At 48.6% G+C, this 19,946-nt stretch overlaps 1 protein-coding gene across 2 annotated transcripts in view; it reads right to left on the bottom strand.

Moving 5' to 3' along the window:
* ulk2 (unc-51 like autophagy activating kinase 2) overlaps window positions 1-19,946 on the bottom strand; it is a 32,214-nt gene that overhangs the window by 8,236 nt on the left and 4,032 nt on the right. For both annotated transcript variants that reach the window (XM_048264957.1, XM_048264958.1), the window contains exons 4-16: window positions 12,616-12,648; window positions 11,177-11,213; window positions 8,723-8,896; window positions 8,406-8,479; window positions 8,202-8,303; window positions 7,929-7,987; window positions 7,555-7,637; window positions 7,363-7,413; window positions 7,019-7,104; window positions 6,373-6,544; window positions 5,571-5,631; window positions 2,129-2,278; window positions 158-303 (exon numbers count right to left, since the gene is read on the bottom strand). In XM_048264957.1, coding sequence (XP_048120914.1) covers window positions 158-303; window positions 2,129-2,278; window positions 5,571-5,631; window positions 6,373-6,544; window positions 7,019-7,104; window positions 7,363-7,413; window positions 7,555-7,637; window positions 7,929-7,987; window positions 8,202-8,303; window positions 8,406-8,479; window positions 8,723-8,896; window positions 11,177-11,213; window positions 12,616-12,648 — 1,228 coding nt within the window. The remainder of the gene's footprint in view (window positions 1-157; window positions 304-2,128; window positions 2,279-5,570; window positions 5,632-6,372; window positions 6,545-7,018; window positions 7,105-7,362; window positions 7,414-7,554; window positions 7,638-7,928; window positions 7,988-8,201; window positions 8,304-8,405; window positions 8,480-8,722; window positions 8,897-11,176; window positions 11,214-12,615; window positions 12,649-19,946) is intronic.

The following is a 19,946-nucleotide window of genomic DNA, read 5'->3' as shown; positions in this document are numbered from 1 at the left end:
AGTGTAAATCGTATGTTTAGGAAAGTTTGAAACAACGTAATTAACATAACAAAGTAGAGTAAACTTAAAATACCCAAGTTTCACTGTTTTCCGTGAGTATGGCTGTAACTTTAGCACAGTGCTATACGGTACTGTAGGTAAACGGAGGAGCTCTTACCGAGAGGGGAAGGCGAGTAGGGCCGGGAGCTCCCGGTGGAAAGGCGTCGGCCGAGGGTCTGGGTCACCTCGGCAGAACTAGGCGAGCCGGAGCCCACTTTGGGAAAGCCCATGGGGCTGGTGTTGGAGCGCCGCACGGTGCCCGACCTGCAAGCAGAACGCAGACTCTGTGTCGCTCACCTTGCCAACCAAAACCAGACACAACAATGTCACCTGTCTAGTCACGTTCCGCTTGGCGGCTTATCACACCCTTAAGGCAAGAACCGTTATGAAAATCAACAACACAAAAGCTGAATGACGAGCGGCAGTTAAGAGAGAAGAGGAAGGGAGAGTGTCCGTTTCACGCCTTTCCCCAGTGCTCTTCCTGAACAGCTGAGCTCTCCATCAGCTCTGCCAACACAAGCACAGCCGGGTGTGACGTACAGAAGTCCTAAAATTAAAAAGAGGTGACGCCGCCCCACCTCGTGAAAGATCATCTGAGAGCTGTTCCACCCGACCACCACACACACACCACCACCACCACCTCAAACCCCCAGAGACTGTAAACAAGCTTGAGTCAGGAGGAAGGCCAATGTGTGTATGTGTGTGTGTGTGTCTGCGCCCTTCTATTTCCCCTATGTGGCGCCAACTCTCCACTCTCGCCAGGGCGTTTTAGGAGGCCCGAAATAGGAGGGAACGCTATCCTGCCCAGGCTAGCTCAGGAGGACGCTGAAGGAGTCGGGTGGACTGTAAGCAGTCTCACCCTGAGACACAGGCAGCCGTGGCCTACTGGTTAGCGCTTCGGACTTGTAACCGGAGGGTTGCCGGTTCGAACCCCGACCAGTAGGAATGGCTGAAGTGCCTTTGAGCAAGGCACCTAACCACTCACTGCTCCCCGAGCGCCGCTGTTGTTGCAGGCAGCTCACTGCGCCGGGATTAGTGTGTGCTTTACTTCACTGTGTGCCGAGTGTGTTTCACCAATTCACGGATTGGGATAAATGCAGAGACCAAATTTCCCTCACGGGATCAAAAGAGTATATATACTTATACTTATACTTATACACCCAGAGACACACAAACACACACGCTCAGGTCAGCCAAGTAAAGTAGGATGGAAGTTTTTGGGGCACGCTAAGGCCTCAGCTCCCTAGTCGGAGTTGCGCCCAGCTGGCACTGAGTCCACCGGGGGCGGGTGGAGGTGCTCAGCTCACCTAACAACGTTAATCTCTTAAAGGTCTCGTCCGGCCATTGGGCCAGTACCCCCCGCTGACATCGTCTCTGTCTGCTGTCCAAGGAGGTGCAATAAAACTGTCTTGGCCTCAAAGGCTCTTTATCCAGCCTCCTTTCTTCCACCCCCCACCATCATCTCCATCTCAAGGCCCAAGACTTTTGTCTTGGCATGACCTCCCACTGGCAAACACACACCCACACTCTCCTGGCCGGCCGGCACATTAACGCAATTACATGGCTGCTTCAGGAGGAAACGAGACAGTCTGATGCTCCAGGAGGAAACTGATGCAAGAGCCGTTCAATACCTGTCCTGCGCTCAAAACGCTTGTGAGATGGCAACCCACTTGAAAGGAACAGACATCTGCAGTTGAGCAAGGCCTGTTTACTGACAAGCGCTCTCAAAAAAAGCTAACCACAAGGGGCACAGTGCTTCACAAATGGGCTGGTACAATGCAAGAATATAACTTTAACAAATCTGTGCAGAGGAAACACATGAGACTTTGTCATATGTAGACCTCCTGATCTCTTGCTGTTGAAAAGGCAACTGCTCAAGGGATGTACAAACATCATAAATAACTTCACAACTGGAGCTGAAATGTTGGGCTCCATTTAGTAAGGGGATTTGCATATCAACTGAATTCATTTGCCTCTGCATGCAACACATGCATTCACAAAACCAAGACCACTGTGAGTACTTTGCTATACAAGATGAGCTACATCAACACCTTTACGAAACAGTATGTTCAAACACTGCAGCCCTTACCTGGGTGAGCCATACATGGTGTTGGTGGGACTGCTCGAGAGGTTCTGCTTGATCCGCTGGTAGTTGCGCACCTGCGTGGGCACCGGGATGGGGGTGGTCTCTGCCCGCGGAGACACCAGTGGGGGCTGTCCAGACGCGGCCTGCGGCTGCCTGGAAAGGCCAGAGAGAAGAGCTGAGATCCAGTCAGCATGCTTGTCCAACAGCTCAAGCACCATTTCCTCAACTGCAACACACTGCCCGTCTCCGTCTTGCACACCGTCTGTTGTCTAAGACTTCTGGGCTCAAGCCTCTGCTCTTTGTCATGTATTAGACTATATCTTAAGGTACTTGTTAGACGTTTGGCATCCAGCTTTTGTTTAATGTCCAGTTTGGCCTATTTCTGTCAAGTCTAATCAAGTACAGTAGACTTTGTTGTGCTGCTAGGAAGTTCTTTGTTGGGACTGTAAGTAGAACTGGCTCAGGCATGCCTCTGTTCCTGCTCAGCAAAACCAGCGCCGCCTCCACTGGGAGGGACCTCTGTGTAAACACAGACGGCACCAGCCAATCAGGGCAGACTTTACCCCGTCGGAGGGGCGGAGGAAAGGGCTCGGCCTCTGGAGCAGTGAACTCTATTTAACCAATGGCAAACGGCACGTGCTTGGGCCCGCCCTCTGTTCTGTGGATACAGGCAGAGGGGAGAGAAGTCAGCTTATTTGCATTCCTTTGTCTCCGCACTGGGAACAGAACGTCTTGGAGACCCGAGTCATGTGTGGGTCATGCGTGTAGGGCTTAAGCTCTCCCTTTGAAAGGCAGTTGGGGGGGGGGGGGGGGGGGTAATGAGGGGGGCGACAGAAATGGGGGGAACCACGGCGTTCAGGCGGAGGGTTGAGAGAGAATTATGTAATGAGCGGGAGGGATCTGAGCAGAGGGGAGAAGAGCGAGGAGTACACGTGAGCCACGAGAGGACGCCAGCAACAGAGAACACTACACTACACTACACTACACTACACTACACTACACTACACACTACACTACACACTACACTACACACTACACTACACACTACACTACACACTACACTACACACTACACACTACACTACACGGCAGGGCCAGGCACAGCACAAAGGAGGGCTTTTCTTTGTTCACCCCGGCTCGCAGAAAACCCTCACAGAACATAAAAAAAATGTGGAACATCCGCAGGGAAAAATAAATTAAAAAACCTTCGCAGACACCCAGGCTCACGGACAAAACAAAACAAAATCACTGTGGAGCATGGCTTATTCTTTCCACAAAAGTCATCCCATTGGATCTGAACATTCATCTGTGAACAGACTTCTTCTCAATGTACAGAACAATGGGATGGTCCTTAACAAAGGCACAGTTTGTAGGTCAAAATGCAGTTTGTCTTTTTTGCTGAGGAAGGGCTTAATTTAAAGCCCAGTGTGCATTACTGGTGACCCGCTTTTGTCTGCCCAAGACCCCCGGTCTGTGTGTGTGTGTGTGTGTGTGTGTGTGTGTGTGTGTGTGTGTGTGTGTGTGTGTGTGTGTGTGTGTGTGTGTGTGTGTGTGTGTGTGTGTATAGGGTGGAAGAGGACAGACCACTGAAGCAGTACTGATTAAAGCACGCTTGGGGACTCCAGAGCCAAAAACGCTTTGCAAAAGACTGTGCAGGGCTAAAACAGAGTAGTAAGAAGTCTGTCATTCAGGGCAGGAAAGCCCTCCAGGGTGAACAGGAGGCTGCTCTGGTAGCCGGTGAGCTGGAGTCAGCCCTGAGACCAGGCAGCTGTAGACGCCGGCCCAAATGAGAGGCTGGGAAAGGGTTGCGCCAAAGTTCAACTGCACCATCCAAAACTACCTCACAAAACACAGCACAGCCAGCACACTGGATATGAAAACTATGCTAGCTGTGTCAAAAACAGAAAACAAACAGGAGCTCCAGAAAAAGAGAGAGAGAGAGAGAAACAAAGGAAGGAGGAAAGAGAGAAAGCATAACCATAAGAAATGGACACCAATGATGGTGTAGAGGCACTAATCAAACAAAAGACGGAGGTTCTGTAGATGCCAAACAAAAGCAGCTAGAAAAGACTTGAGACACACAAGTGACCTCAAGAGAGAGATGGAAAACAGCATGATGAAGGGGGAGAGAGGTTTGGCACGTGACGCAGGGAACAGCGTCTCGCCGTTGGGTATTTAGAGACAGAAACAAAAGGACTGAGGGGAGAAAGGGAAGTCGCTTTGAGGGAGAGGTGTGTGGTGTGTGTGTGTGTGTGTGTGTGTGTGTGTGTGTGTGTGTGTGTGTGTGTGTGTGTGTGTGTGTGTGTGTGTGTGTGTGTGTGAGTGAGAGAGAGAGACACCAAAGCAGAAAGAAAAACATTCAACTGAAAGAGTCAACAGTTTACAGGAATGCCTGCCACAGGCACTGCTCACAGGAAGGTCATTCGAAGTTTACACCTCAGAAGACACTTTGGAAAATGATTTATGACATTAAAAATAGAGAACCTTTCAATAACAACTCTCTAAAAGTAAACTCATCAACAATGCTGGCTTCTTCTGTCATGCCTTATTCAGCTCAATAGTGTATTTAGCAACAAACTGATACTTTGGACTGCTGAATTTTGAAACAGCAAAAAAAAAAACAGCCATGAGCAAATGGCATGTGCTCGTGTATTAGTAAACAGTGTGAAAATGATCGCACACACAAGCGCATATTTGACAGTTCCCACAGTCGCAGCTGACGGGGGATATACAGGGAGATGACATCGGCCCGGCGGCTAAACATAGACCTTCTCACCGTTTGGGCGAACGAGGGTCGGGATGATCAGGGAGCTTGTGCTTTACTCGACCGGAGGTCTCACTCACAAACTAGGCTCGGTTTACACCTTCAAAACAACCCACTCACCCCAGGCCATGCTCCTGTTTGTGAGAGTGTACTTAACCAGACCTGGGTAATTAATCACTCAAGGGGGTAGTGGGGAGTGGAAAACGATGGGTCCGCTAGTGTTCTCAGATCTAATAGATAAGGAAGATAATCCGTACCAGGCTCTCCTCCGCTTATTGTTATGCAGCAAATGAAAATCTCTTTTGCGCAACCACCATAACGCCCCGTTGGAGTCAAAACAAACAAAGGCGGCCGCTGCTGTCGCAGGGCTTAGCGGCCGATCGGATTTGTTTTGTTTGATTTTATACTGTTGCTAGGTCCATTCAGGTGAGGGCGAGATCGTACTATGCTGAGGCAAAGAGCAGAGAGAGTGGGCCAATTGCCCATGCAAAATCTCTTTATATTTATATTATTTGCGAAGTCTGACCTGTGCACACAGCGGTTAACTACGAGACAGTAAATGCCTCCGTGTTAACAACTGAAGCAGGAGTTGTATTCAAACACGGTTTGAGAGGTGTGGCTGTGGGCGGTTAGCGTGTCGGTGCGGAAAGTGGCGATTGCAGTGGCGAAAGCTAGCACTCACCCGCCACACAGGAGGAACTCGCTGGACGGGCGGCGGCCGGCTGTTCCCATGGGCACGTCGTCTATCCAAAGAAGAGAGAGAGGGGAGGTAAGCCAGTGCAACGTGGTGTAACCAGAGATGCTATGTATACAGTGTACACAGACGTACACACACACTCTAGAGAGTAATATATACACCACACACTGACGTACGTACACACACACACACAGTCACATTGGTCAACTGTTTTTCAAATGTGCTACACAAATAAATTGACATTGACATTCTCACACACACACTATGTGATATATACACACCATGGCATGTGTGTAAGGGAGAGGCAAGTCAATCAGTCATGGTGTGTTGTGCAAACTTGAGCCTGTGCCTAGACAGGGGAATCTGTTCAATGCACATGAGTGGAGTCTCAACATCTCTCACTCTGAGCGTTCATTTGGTAATGCACCTAGACCATATCTCTCATGTCTCAACATCTCTCACTCTGAGTGTTCATTTGGTAATGCACCGACACCATATCTCTCATGTCTAGCCCCATGTTTGCTGCTCAAGTCTACACCTGCTATGTTACTGAAAGATCTTACAGTACCATCAGAGTAGTGTGATCCTGTGTGAAGTCCTGCTTGCGTGTGTGTGTGTGTGTGTATGTGCATGTGTGTTTGTCTGTTTGTCTGTGTGTGTGTGTGTGTGTGTGTGTGTGTGTGTATGTGTGTGTGTATGTATGTATGTATGTATGTATGTATGTATGTATGTATGTATGTATGTATGTATGTATGTATGTGTGTACTATGTGTTATGAGAAACTCACAGGACTGCTCTCCGGTAAGGTGGGGCACCAGCACAAAGTCGTCCGTGTCGCAGGAGGAGTTCTTGCTGCTGGTGCTGCCGCCGGACTCTTTGGACAGCTGCAGGTAGTTGGGCGGGCCCAGCAGCGGCGAGGACAGCACGTCCTCCGGGACGGTCTGCATGTCCGGCAGTGACTGCAGGGACAGGAAAACTGCTTGATGCATCGCAAACCAGGACAAATCTCGTAACGTTTCAAAATAAGGAAAGCACCGTGTTGCACCATGATAGAGGAAAGTGCTGAAACTGCACAATCACCATGACCACTGTTTGGCACAGTGTATACCAACTAATGGCCTCCTTACACCAAACAATCTTGACAAGATATGGAAAAAGATTCTTGAAAGATTGTAGTCTTTCAAGTAAAGCTCGAATGGGTGGCATTAGTTAAAAGACTACAATCTTTCAAGAATCTTTCCCGAATCTTGTCAATAACATGCACTGAAATGGAAAACCACTACTGCAGACCGTAATGCAAACTGTAATGGTATTGCTATTGCTATATGGACGACACAGTGTCACCTCTGAGGTCTCCATCAACACACTGACCGCATGGAGAGTGTAGTGCATGGACCGTGATAACAGGAGCCGCAGGGATCCTGTGCACTTACAGGAGGTGAGACGTAGCGACAGGGAGAGCTGCCGCAGGAGCTGTCGGTCACGGAGCCAGGGACGTTGGGCACGGGGACTGGGCAGGCTGTTACGAACACACACACACACAAAGAGCTATGAGCAATGGTTCCTTTAAAACAGACATTAATGATTAATGAAACACAATGCAAGATGCTTTTTAAGCAAGAGTCAGAGTTGTTGTTCTTATGCATTTAAGATCCTGGGTGTACAGTAATTATTTTGATGTGATAACGTTACAGAACAACACAACATCATTTATTCATAAAATGTATCGCCATGACTCTACACAAAATAGCTCGAAATATTCCCTGGTCCAGCTTACATTTTTTTATGGCTGATGTCGGCTCAAGGAAAGGGTGGCTGAAAAAAGCATCTGTAAACAAGCAGAAAGTACAGAACAGAACAGAACAGAACAGACGTTAGAAGAGGATGTCTCTCATGAAGTCTCACTTCTCTAAAAAGAGAGAACCCTGGAAGACGGACAAGCCGCCGGTGCAGCGGAGCGGGTACTGACCAAAGTCCATGCGGTCCTTCTGGTTCCTCTGCAGCAGCCCCAGCAGCAGGTCCGCCAGCGGAGGCGATGTCTCCCGCGGGACGCTGCGAGGAGACAATCAGACACTTAGAGCTGGGGAGAGGGGTGGTCATGTAACAATACGCTACGGCTACTATGCACTGGGTGCCATGAATCAGCTCTCTTTCTGTGATGGCACTGACAAATGCAGTCATTATCATCCAGCTTTTTTTGTGAGGGTTTGCGTGGGAAGATCAAAATGAGTTCCACCGAGTGGATTGCCATTAGTGTCTGCTGTGATATTACGAGACGGGCCCGGGGGACAAAAGAAATGAGAGAAAGTGGGTCATGAGGGAAGTGAGAAGAAAGGAACCTACTTTGGCACCAGGTTCTTGTTCTTCTCATAGAACATCCTCAGATCCTGAGGGCTGTTTGCCTGGTAAGGGTGGACAGTCCAGGTTATGAAATCAGCTTTTTGCACAGTGTTGTCTAAATACATTACTGACTGCCTTTCACACCTAATGAGCTCTGCTTATAGTGACTTGCAATAAAGTCAAGATATATAAACTCAGTTATTCTTCAAGAAAAGAGTTTAGATTATAGAGTAGACTGCCCTCTGGACACCTACATGCCTGTCCACTGTGTCTTACCTGAAAGGGTGGCTTTCCCACCAGGCACTGGTAAATGACCGTCCCGATGCTCCACAGGTCTGCTTTGGCATCATAGTTCTGGGACATAATCACTTCCGGGGCCTGACAGAAAAGAAGAGAAATGTCTTTCATGTTTGAAACAAAATGGCCGCTGGTTGCACATCACACACAAACACACACACGCGCACGCACACACACACTCACCATGTACATAGGGGACCCACACAGGGTGGCTGCCATCATGTTACTCTGGAGGTAGCGTGCAAAGCCAAAGTCAGCTGTGGGGATAGTCAAAGCATGTCTGTTATTATTAGCAACATGGCTATTGTCTGAGACTGAGTGCCCAGTTTTAACACCAGGGAGTGTATGGAAACTATGTGACGGCTACGTAAGAGGTCACAAGCAAGAGTGAAAAATAACACAGCCTTTATTAAAATCATCATTGGGACGTCTGGAGATCACAAGGGATATCGGGGTAGTTGGCGTCAATCAATGCAGTCTAAATTTGGCTGGAGAATTACCGATCTTGATTCGGATGCCGCTGATGCCAGACTTCTTGCGGGCCAAGTAAGACAGCAGGATGTTCTGGGGCTTGAGGTCACGGTGGATGATGCCCTTGCTGTTCAGGATGCGCATGGCTGCGGCGATCTGCTGCAGGAAGATGCGCATGGTGTCCTCACGCAGGGTTCCCTTGGCTTCAGAGCAGGGGCACAGAAAAGGAAGACCAGGGACAAATCGTGAGGTCTTCTTTTGACTATATAATTTTACACATTCCTAACTCATTCGATACACTTTTTGTTCACTCACTTTTGTTTTTTTTCCTCCATATATTGTTGTATATTTGACCACACTTTCTTACATTTCACTCTTGTGATGAGTGGGATATATTTTTCATGAATTAGGCCATATTCCAGGCAAGTGCTTTTCATATAATGCATAGTTGGAACAGGGAGTTTGTGGCTCTCCATCAGGAGCTAAAAAGTGCTGATGACAGAACCTGCTGTTCCTCACCCTTCAGCAGCTCAGATAGCCACTGATATGGACAGGCCACATTACACCAAGACACCATTACTGCAGTAACGTTTAGCCTCTGGTCTCTCTCACACACACAAACGCACAAGCACACGCACACACACACACACAGTCAGAACGTCCCCTTGCCGACTGCGTCAGGGCTTCAGTGGCCAGTCTAGCATTTCCGCTGATGCAACCATCCAACCCGCAGCCCAATCGAAGGCATCTGAGGGCAGCTGGTGCTGCGGTTCCCAACAGCTGTGCGTGTGACTCACACACACACACACCAGGCCACGGCGACCCACATCCAAACACACACACACACACACACCAGGCCACGCCGGCACACACACACACACACACACACACACACACACACACACCAGGCCACGACACACACACACACACACACACACACACCAGGCCACGCCGGCCCACATCCAAACACACACACACCAGGCCACGGCGGCCCACATCCAAACACACACACACACACACACACACACACCAGGCCACGGCGGCCCACATCCAAACACACACACACACACACACACACACACACTCCACACCAGGCCACGCCGGCCCACATCCAAACACACACACACACACTCCACACCAGGCCACGCCGGCCCACATCCAAACACACACACACCAGGCCACGCCGGCCCACATCCAAACACAAACACACACACACACACACACACACACACACACACACCTCCACACCAGGCCACGCCGGCCCACATCCAAACACACACACACACACACACACACACACACACACACGTTATGTTGTTATGTAACTGGGCTGCGTTACTCCGGTCAACTAATTGTTTCCAAAAAGACCTGGGAAATGGATTACAAGTGAATTTCAAAATCAAGAGGGCCCTTGCTGAGAGATGCCGTACCTGGTTACCCCCACCATTCACTACAAAACTCCCCTAAGCTGCTGAGCTGTTGAGAGGATTCCCCAGCTGAGGCTTCCAAGGCAAACAGAGCAATTACAATCACAACAGATCTCATCTGGATCACAACGGATCTCATTGCGATCACAATAGACTTCCTTCACACGTATTCACACACACACACACACACACCCTAATGGCTGCAGAGTTGTATAACGGTGGCCTTGTTGTGTAATGTTGCTCTGGGGTGCCCAGAGACAAGCTGTACCATGCCTGACGTGGGAGAGCGTTCACCTGCGCAGTCACCACACTGATAACAGCTCAAGTCAGAGTGTGTTTGTGTGTGTGTGTTTTTGACAGGGAGAAAGAGAGCAAAATAACAAAGGGCCAAGAGTCCAGCGCCGTCCCGAGAACTAGGAAGGTGGACACAAGTCCACATCCTGCTCTGGCCCCTTCGAAGTCCATTTGCTATCAATAGTCAAACTAGAATTATCAGTTCAGAATGACCCTGCCCCAGATTCAACCTCAGCCTTCAGGACGTCACCTCGTTCAAACCAATTTTTCACAATTCTAGTTCCTTCAGACATATCAGCACAGGACACAAACTTTAGCCTTCAAGCTTTATAGTGCCTGTGAAATTGTGTCCACATGACGACAAATTGGCACAAATCTGTTGACCTCTGACATTACTCAATAGTGAACCGAACGTGTGTTCTTTGCACTTCAGGAGAACAGAACTCTTATGTACCCATAAGCCTTTAGGAAGCAGTGCAGCCCTGATCCAGGGAACATTAAGCAGAGGACTGGCCATGGGGGAGCCTGCGAAACAGTGCCCACTGCGCTACGCTGGCACTCGGCCCAAGCCAAGGACTCATTTCAAATTTAATGAACATCTACATTATATCAGTCTAATTAGAGGCCAGTAGCATACACCAACCAGACCCATCACACACACACACACAGGAAATACTAGTCTGGGTGCATATTATGGCAGACTGGCCATACAGCAAAGACTGTGAACAACACTTGGAAAATGAAAATGAAGAAAATGCTTACCTTGCAAGTAGTCAGCAAGATCACCTCCATTGCAATACTGTGGAGAGAAAAGCAACAGGAAAACAATAATTACCAGAGTGCATAATGGTTGTATGTGTGTGTGTGTTTATGTTTTGTTTGCATAGTTTTAAGTGTGTCCATATGACATAAGGCTGAGATAATGGTGTGCTCATCTGTTCATATGGTGAGGTAATGCATCATGCCCACTGAGAGATCTCAGCACCATCAGAACTCATCAGGGGTGGGGGATGGTACTGTGGCCATCCCGCTATATTCCAAGTACTTGTATCACACTCCACACACACACACACACAATGAAGCCTGTGTCTCTTGACCACTAACTGCCCCAAAGGACTTATGATCAGGACTGTTTTCTTCAGACACAGTTGTTTTTTTTCCGGTATGTTTTTTCATTCACTAACAATCTGTGTCACTGGGCAAATTCATTTCGCAATCTGAACTGATCTGTGTAATTGAACAAGGAAAGTGTCAGCTGAGAAGCACAAGTACACAGACATGTTTGTGTACAAAGTCTCTAAGGCTTACACTAAGTCCCCCTCCATTCCCCGTCCCACACACACACACACACACACACACACTATAACATGCTCTAATCTTTTCCAGCACTAACAATAACTAGTCACAACCAGCAGCCAGGAGAAAGGCCTGTTTGTTCTCTGTGAGACCAGTCTCTCCCCAGAGAGCAACAAGCAAGCGGCAAAGTGATAAGTCATCCAGTGCAGCTTTAAGTAGTCCCCTGTCTGCATTAGTGACACGGCACATATACTAAAACCTAGAACAACACAAAACAAACAACATATGGGTGCTACAGCTTTCTGGCTAAACAAAAGGTGGGATCTGTAGATTTAAAAGTTCCTCGAAGAACTCCAAATTTAAATCCAACTTGCCCTAATTCAATCCAAGTGATCCTCTCACTCTAGTCAACACCACATCAGATAACCCTACTGCGTACACCTGTGACCTGTTTGTGAACGCAAGTTTCCGTCCACTCATATCTTATCAGCAGGTACGGACAGACCGTATGTCCAGCCTAATAGCACACACTAAATATAGGGCCAAATAAATAAGGTTTTGCAATGTTGTTTCTCTTTCTTCTCTAGAGCGTTCTGAGTGTGTATTTATAGCGGGCCACTTGAGTCACCCAGACTTGTTTTTCTCTCAGGCACTCCAGTGTTGGGCAACATGAGTGGACAGGGCCAAGCAGCAAGCTGCCTAACTGTCCACTGCATGTGACATGTCATAGACTTACAAATGTCATAGATTTACAACACTGGCGGGGGGGATAGGGGGAGCTTGAGAGGGTGACAGAGTGAAAGAGAGGGGGGCAGACAGACAGACCGACAGACCGACAGACAGACAGACATAAGGTCAGCATGTGACCTCTGATATTGATATGCATGTTGACAAAGCCAACTTACCTCCATCACCAGGAACACAGAGTTTGACGTTTCCTAGAAGATAAAGAACCACAGCAAGTATTAACTCCCTCATATTTCACCAGGTCAGTGTTTAAAAGGAAAATGTGCAACTAAATTTGATTCATGAGTCCTATGAACAGCTGGCAATGTGTGCCTACAACATTTTCCATTTCCATATAGCCAGCTCAGCACCCGTGCTGATATGACAGTAACGGTACTCCTTCTGAGCGCAAGCCAAGGTATATGTCAGGCTGCACTGACACACTAAACCTAAAGCCCTGGCGGTCACAGGCCTGTAAAAAGCAGCGCTAACATGAGAGGACTCACACAACTGAGCGAGGGTTGACTTACTCAACTCCAGGGTGACCGGAGTCTCTCGTGAGGTGCCAGGGTTGATATTGGGTTGAGATATTTTTAAAGGGGGGGGGGGGCAACCAATTTCAACAAACAAATGGACTTTAAGTGGTACAGTATTTCAGGTTATGTCTTATAAATATTTAAGATGTGCAACACAGCTCTAGGATGGTATGAGAAAATGTAAATAACCAAAATGCTTTCATTTAGGAGGTCTCATGTACACAGTCCCATTCTCAGAGTGTCCTCAGTTACACCTTTGCAGTGGTGTGTTTGGAGGAATTATGGTGGATCAGATGACCAGACCCTGCATAGATCAGGTGGCGTGTAAATCTTTTGGAGGGGTGCATGTTCACCTGCTGGGCACGGGACAGCAATAGTGACCCCTCCCGTCATCACCAGCAACTTTAAGTATTGAACACCGACCAAACCACAGTGTGATCCACTACTATTTAATATACATATAAACATTCATATAATATGAGAGACAGTGTACATTTCTGCTACGCTGAAAATAATAACAAAAAGGTTGGTAGTTGGCTGTTTTGGTCGCACTAGACAGACTTGCACAGACAAGCCTTGTGGCTGCTTAACTTCCTGTGTGAACAGTGTTCACATGGTGCTCACAAAGCACTCACACGATGCATATTCTGATATTGTGCTTATGGTCTGTGCACACACTCATGGGTCTAGCTGAATCTACTCAAGTGCAGTGCCAACAAGGTCCACTGTCATTTATCTTGAGCCGACTCTCTCTCTCTTCCAAATCTCTTTGCTTTCTCTCAGTGGGTTATTACAGACTTTGGAAATGGTGCTTCATTTCAGCAGCTCGCGAGCAAATCCTTCATCAGTCTCTGATGACTTTCAGGACAGGATCCATTATGCTGCCGAGGCCTGGGCTCTGCTCACTCCCCGTCTCCTTCCTGTCAGTTGGCCAGGCAGCCCGTCAGTGCTTGCCCGTCAGTGCTTGCCCTGACCACCGCCCCCCACCCCACACACACAAACACCTTCCGTCCCCCTCCCATCCTCCCGTCCCCTTCCCACAGCAGTGGCTGGTTTAACCCCTCTCCTTCCCCCACAGTGCTGCTCTCTGAGCTGGAGCTGGGATGCAGTAGTGGGATCTGGGATCCATGTGGGACAGCCCCCAACCTTGCACTCCCAGTCCCAGCCCCCAGCCCTGCGCGGGGGGATCCAGAGGGCAAGATTACATAACGAGCTCTCTTCATCTCAGCAGAGAAGAGAGGCGGGGGAGGGGCAGCGAGCCATGGACTGGACGCAGTGGGAAAGGGTTGAGGCCTTGCGTGCTGGCTGCCTGCCCAATGGAGTGGCTGACCGCTGTTGCTGCTGACGTGTTACAGGCCACATTAGGCGAACCCGGTCACCCCTTTCTCCCCAGGGCCGCTCACCCCAACCCCCCCCCCTCGGCTAACTGTGGCCTGACCAGCCACTCGCATTTCAGCCAGGCCATTCCACTGTCCTCTTCATGGGCATGGCCTTGAAGCACTGGCTGCTGCTTTTTTTTACGGGTGTGGGGGTCAGTCATCCCATCGCACGCAGGCTGACACCAACGGCAACTATGCGAGGTGCCAAGCTGGCCAGGCCCAGGCAGCTCCAAGGCGGAACCACACACTGACCGCGAGTGGAAGAAGTGCCCTGATTTCTCAGGCGTTTTTGGCATGAACGGTCTGGCGTGAAATCACTGCTTACATTTGGTTTCCTGTGCAACTGCTAATATGTGAGGGCCTGTTTAGGCCTGTTGACATGCAGTTTCTTAAAAAAAAAAAAAACACAATCTGGCACACAGTGTTTTCTGAAAACACTGTTACCAAACTGTTGGACTTTGGACATGTGCAGTGACGACAGCCAGAAAGATTTCCCACCCAGATGGAAAAAAACTGAAACACCATTCTGCTGACACACTAGAATGTCATCCATGAGATTGTGGCAATCCAATCAGTAAAATGCTACATTATAATGGATTGTGTACCAATAATAACATTGTGTTTAATCCCAATAGAGATTTTCCTTCTCCTGTTACAATGTTTGCCAACATAATTATACGCGTCTTGTGTCAACAAAGGAGCACCATGCACCGGTGCAACAGTGTTTTTTTTGTTTTTGTTTTTTTTTGCTTTTTCCTTTAAGCAAACCATGACTAACCCTAACAAACAAAGATTGTGTGGCAAAAGAATTTAAAAACACCAGTGAGGCGCAAATATCAAAACAGGGCATTTTCTTTTTGCCCAGCCAAGTTCTTGCGTCAGCCCTCCCCACGCGGTGTCCTCGGTTACATAAAGGCAGGAAAGATCTGGCATGAGGAGTCCTGCCCAGGGCTCTGGGAGAAAAACATTCCATATGTGTGCGGCAGGCACACAGTGGGACCGGAGCGAACGCTAAGCCAGGCCGCGATTCTTCGAACATCGCAGCGTCCAAATATCCCCCCTCTCACCCCACCCAATCCCACAAACAAACACACAGACATGCACACACAGTATTGCATGACCCTGTCTGTTACAAAGGTGGGAGCAAGTGATGATTGTGGCGATGACAGTACAGTTCTGAAACTCACTTCTGTGTAAACAAACTCTTTAACTGATAGCAAGAGAGCAAATGAGAGCGAGAGAGAGAGAGAGAGGGAGAGAGAGAGAGAGAGAGAGAGAGAGAGAGAGAGAGAGAGAGAGAGAGAGAGAGAGAGAGAGCGAGAGAGCAAGAGAGAGAGAGAGAGAGAGAGGAGACCCTTGGACTTGTAGAACTTCATCAACTAAACTGTGTACCAAGTGCTTTGGTACACAGTTTAGTTAGCCAGCACGGGACACCAACAGAGCTTTGAGGAAGAGCACTGGCGGTAATAGAGGAATGTGATTAGCCCTTGGGCCAGCCAGCTTGTGATTAAGTTCACTCACAAGATCTGTCCCACTGCTGTAAACATGCACTGCCTTATGGCCCTATGTTCCTATGCCATCAAGTACGTATATAAAGTCACTGGGATTACTACTACATTTTGTTAGCAAACTCCCAGAGATGAGCACAATGTAAAACCAGTTAAAAAAGAGTAAACAACCAAGAGCAATATGACGAGGCAACATCCACCATCACTATAAAGACTCTACAGACTATAACTTATTGAACTTAGAAAGTCAATACATTGGTAATAAACAGTGATTATGTGACTTTCACCTAAGGGGTTTATGGAAGTTCATGCTGCTGTAAACATAGACATAAACAAGTGATCCTGTCCTCTCCTCTACTAAGAATTCATAAATAAAACTGGCAGAGTGTGTCATGGAAGAGCTGGAACTGGAGGGTGGGGGGAATGTGTTCTAAGCTCACATCACAAATCTTCAAACCAAAGCAACACTGACCAGGCAACAACAATAAAAGGAACTGATGAACAAAACAGGCAGCAACTTTCTAGGAAAGAAGTAGCCCAGAACATTCCACTAATCGGGCCTGGGGGGAACCGAGCCAATCCCCACTTCTTTCTGCAGCCCACTCCTCATTTTAAAGTCACACACACCATCTCACCCCCCGCCCGCCCTCAGGATAAGAAAATCACGGACAAAACAAACATGGCCCTCTCTCGGTAGGGACACCATGTTCTACAACAGGAAGTTCAAGTTTTGAGTGCGTTTGCAGAGGAGGCTTCCACTAACTGTCTGGTGCACATGTGACTTTTGAGTGCGTTTGCAGAGGAGGCTTCCACTAACTGTCTGGTGCACATGTGACTTCATCAAACTTCATCAACAAACACGCCTCCTGCTGCCAATCTCTCTCCCTCCCTCCCTCTCTCCCTCCCTCTCTCGCTCTCTCCTTTTCCCTCACAGTTGTTTTCTTGGCCTCCACATTACCTAACAGCCCATATCAATAACATCTCACTCTTTCTCCATATCTCCACACTCCATGCAGAGTTGCTATCCTCACTTCAGCCTGTACAGTATGAACAGGACTACCAAGCACAGTCACACAATCACAGACAAAAGGCACCATTAAAAACACACTTTATGACGTCTTAACTGCAGTGCTACTTCAAATTACTGTACAGCTGTTGGGACAGTTAGCCTGGAGAGTGAGCAAGAAAGAAAGAAAGAAAGAAAGAAAGAAAGAAAGAAAGAAAGAAAGGAAGAGAGAGAGAGAGAAAAAGAGAGAAAGAGAGAGAGGGAGAGACAGAGGCACTCCATAAACCCTGTGATTACTGGACTGAATAGAAACTGCACTCACTGCAGGGATATAATTAACACAGGCGAAGAGACAGCTCCTGCTACCTACTGCAGGTCCCGTTCACAAAAAAACACTCCCAGCCTCCCACCACAGCAGAGCGAGGCTGGCCTGTCAGCAAGGTGCTTGTCAATGCTCTCTGAGCCACTTCCTCTTTACCCATCCCTCTGATCCTATGCAGGAGCAGATAGGCTGGCCAGGGACCTGTTTTTTCTTTTTAACGGCATGAAGATGTGTGTGGGAGATGGATTGAGTAAAAGTGTGTGTGTGTGTGTGTGTGTGTGTGTGTGTGTGTGTGTGTGTGTGTGTGTGTGTATTTGAAAGAGCATGCAAGTCAGCATGTCTATGTGTTCCTGCATTAAGCCCTCGGCCTATATTTGGACGGCTCACAGTGTGAGCGGAAATTTCCCTCTCCATGCTACAGAGGCGGGGAAAGGCCAACCTACCCCAGTCAACTCTCTTTAACAAGGCGACCATCAGCGTTCAAAGAACACCGAGAGGAAAAGATAAAAGCTTGATCGCTCCGAACGTCCCCTAATGACAGTCCACCCTAAACGGGCCGCAGCAACCTAATTGCACCCGGCAGGGAGTGGCGTCGATAAGCCGCAGTACTCCAAGCGGGCATTACAGGCAGCGCGGCGTTGACGAAAGGTCACGTTCCCGATCCCGCAAATACCGAATGCCAAGCCTGGTCGTGAGGAGGAAGAGACAGAGAAGGAGGAAGAGGAGGGGACGAAGAACAAGAAGCAAGAGGAAGAGGAAGAGAGAGAGGAAGAGAAGGGCGTGATGTCTAATGCCCTGCCACTTTAAATCAGCCATCAGCCTGATAACCACGATGTCAAAGCTTGGCTCATTAACGCCACAGCACACAGGATGAACTCAGTGTGACACCATTCAAGAAGACGTCATTTGCCTTCTAGGCTGGTAAAATGGGTACTGTGAATTGTAGCTGTCCCCATATCATGCAGCACAGGTATAAACAATCAATCATTTTGTCAATCAGTCAGAATAATATGGCCAGCATGATGCAATCCACAGACGAAATTACGAAAGGCTTAAAAATCACGAGATGAGTAGAGGTTAAAGACACATACATTAGCTTCTTCTCAATTCAATTATGAATCACATCCAGGCATAAACCCCTGAGCTTGTATGCAAAACAGCAAGGCGTGAGCCCTGATCAAACATTGTCGAGTGCTGCTTATCACAAAAGTTCTGGTTACAGACAATGACTTAGAACCACTTGTGAGCTCTGACCCACACCAAGGGTTGTTGGTACACACTACTGTGATACAGAACGCTGCCACTAAACTGCCACTTGTAAACGTACAGGTACAGAACACTGCCACTAAACTGCCACTAAGTCTGAGAGCAGGACAAGTTGAAGCATTTATGGCCCTGCAAACAGTTACATGAGCCGGCATGCTTAGCAGCAACAACCAGATGGTGTTCAGGTCTACACAACCACCACCACCACCAGCCAGCCAACCACTTCTCCATTTCTAACGAGCCCACACCCTGCACCGGCGGCCTGTGGACGACACACAAAGTGGGCCAGGTGCAGAGCCTGAGCACCAGAGAGGACAGCCCTCCAAAAGTGAAGGCTTTCAGCAGTGATGGAGCCACCCAGCTCCCCCTCCCCAAAGGCTTTAGTTCAGCTGCAGATTATTTAAAGCCTGCTGTCCCTAAGCCAAACAATACAGCTGGTGGTGCTGCTACTGGTGGAGGTGGGGTGCTCAGTGCAAAAGACAAACCTTTTTTTGTCTATAGGACAGGCTTGCATTTTAATTAGAGCAGTGAGCACACACTTCAACACAGGCTTCAGTCCTCAGAGGTAACTGCCTAAAGGGTCATGCTATCGGAGGCTACAGCTGGCATTCTGATTTGGCATTCTGCAGCGTTATTCTGATTTGAGGTTTTTTTTTTAGTAGCCAAACTGAGGCAAAGAAGATAAATGATGAATCTCAGTGGGGTGGCCTGACAGGAATGCTAATGCAGGCGGCCTCTCGCAGGCCCTGAGCAGAGCGAGAGGCAGGAACACATCAGAGCGGCGGTGCAGGGCTGGGCCGTGGTGTGGTGTGGTGGTGGTGGTGGGAGGCTTACGTAAAGCCAGGAAACAGCAAGCTGTGTGGGCACCGCAGGCCACTCCAGAGCCATCCTTTCAAATGCAGGCTGGACCCGTGGCCTACTTTGTGCTTTCTTCATTTCATCATCATCATTCCCTCAGCCCCCACAATGCGACTGAAAGGACTCAAGGAAAGAGAAAAGGAGAAAGAAAAAGGCGGACGGGCAGGGGTGGGGGGTGTAAATGTAACCCTGAGGACAATCAAACCCACGCTTATGAGAAGAGGAGTGGAGGCAGGCCACTCAAAAGTCTCTCTCTCTCTCTCTCTCTCTCTCTCGGAAAGACGTCAGCCGGGGCTATAAGTAACACCATCAGCAAGGTCGCATTCCTGGCAGACAGCCAACATCCTCCAGCCTCACCTTAACACGGCTGCTCCAGTCATGTTGGGAGTCAGATGCCGCCCCCCCCCCCTCCACAGCCACCCACATTTCCCTTATCCAACTGAAGACAGGTGCTGCTGCTAGTGAAAGAGCTCAGTCTGTACACAAAGGGCCATGCTGTAGGCAGAGTCATGTGCCATCGTGTGTGTGTGTGTGTGTGTGTATGTGTGTATGTGTGTGTGTGTGTGTGTGTGTGTGTGTGTGTGTGTGTGTACGTGTGCGTGTGCCTGCCTTCTATAGATTCTATAGATGTGAAG

Source organism: Alosa alosa, chromosome 15 (genome assembly GCF_017589495.1).
Source record: "Alosa alosa isolate M-15738 ecotype Scorff River chromosome 15, AALO_Geno_1.1, whole genome shotgun sequence".
Taxonomy (NCBI): domain Eukaryota; kingdom Metazoa; phylum Chordata; class Actinopteri; order Clupeiformes; family Clupeidae; genus Alosa; species Alosa alosa.
The sequence above is the reverse complement of the archived record's forward strand: the minus strand, read 5'-3'. Positions and strand labels throughout refer to the sequence as shown.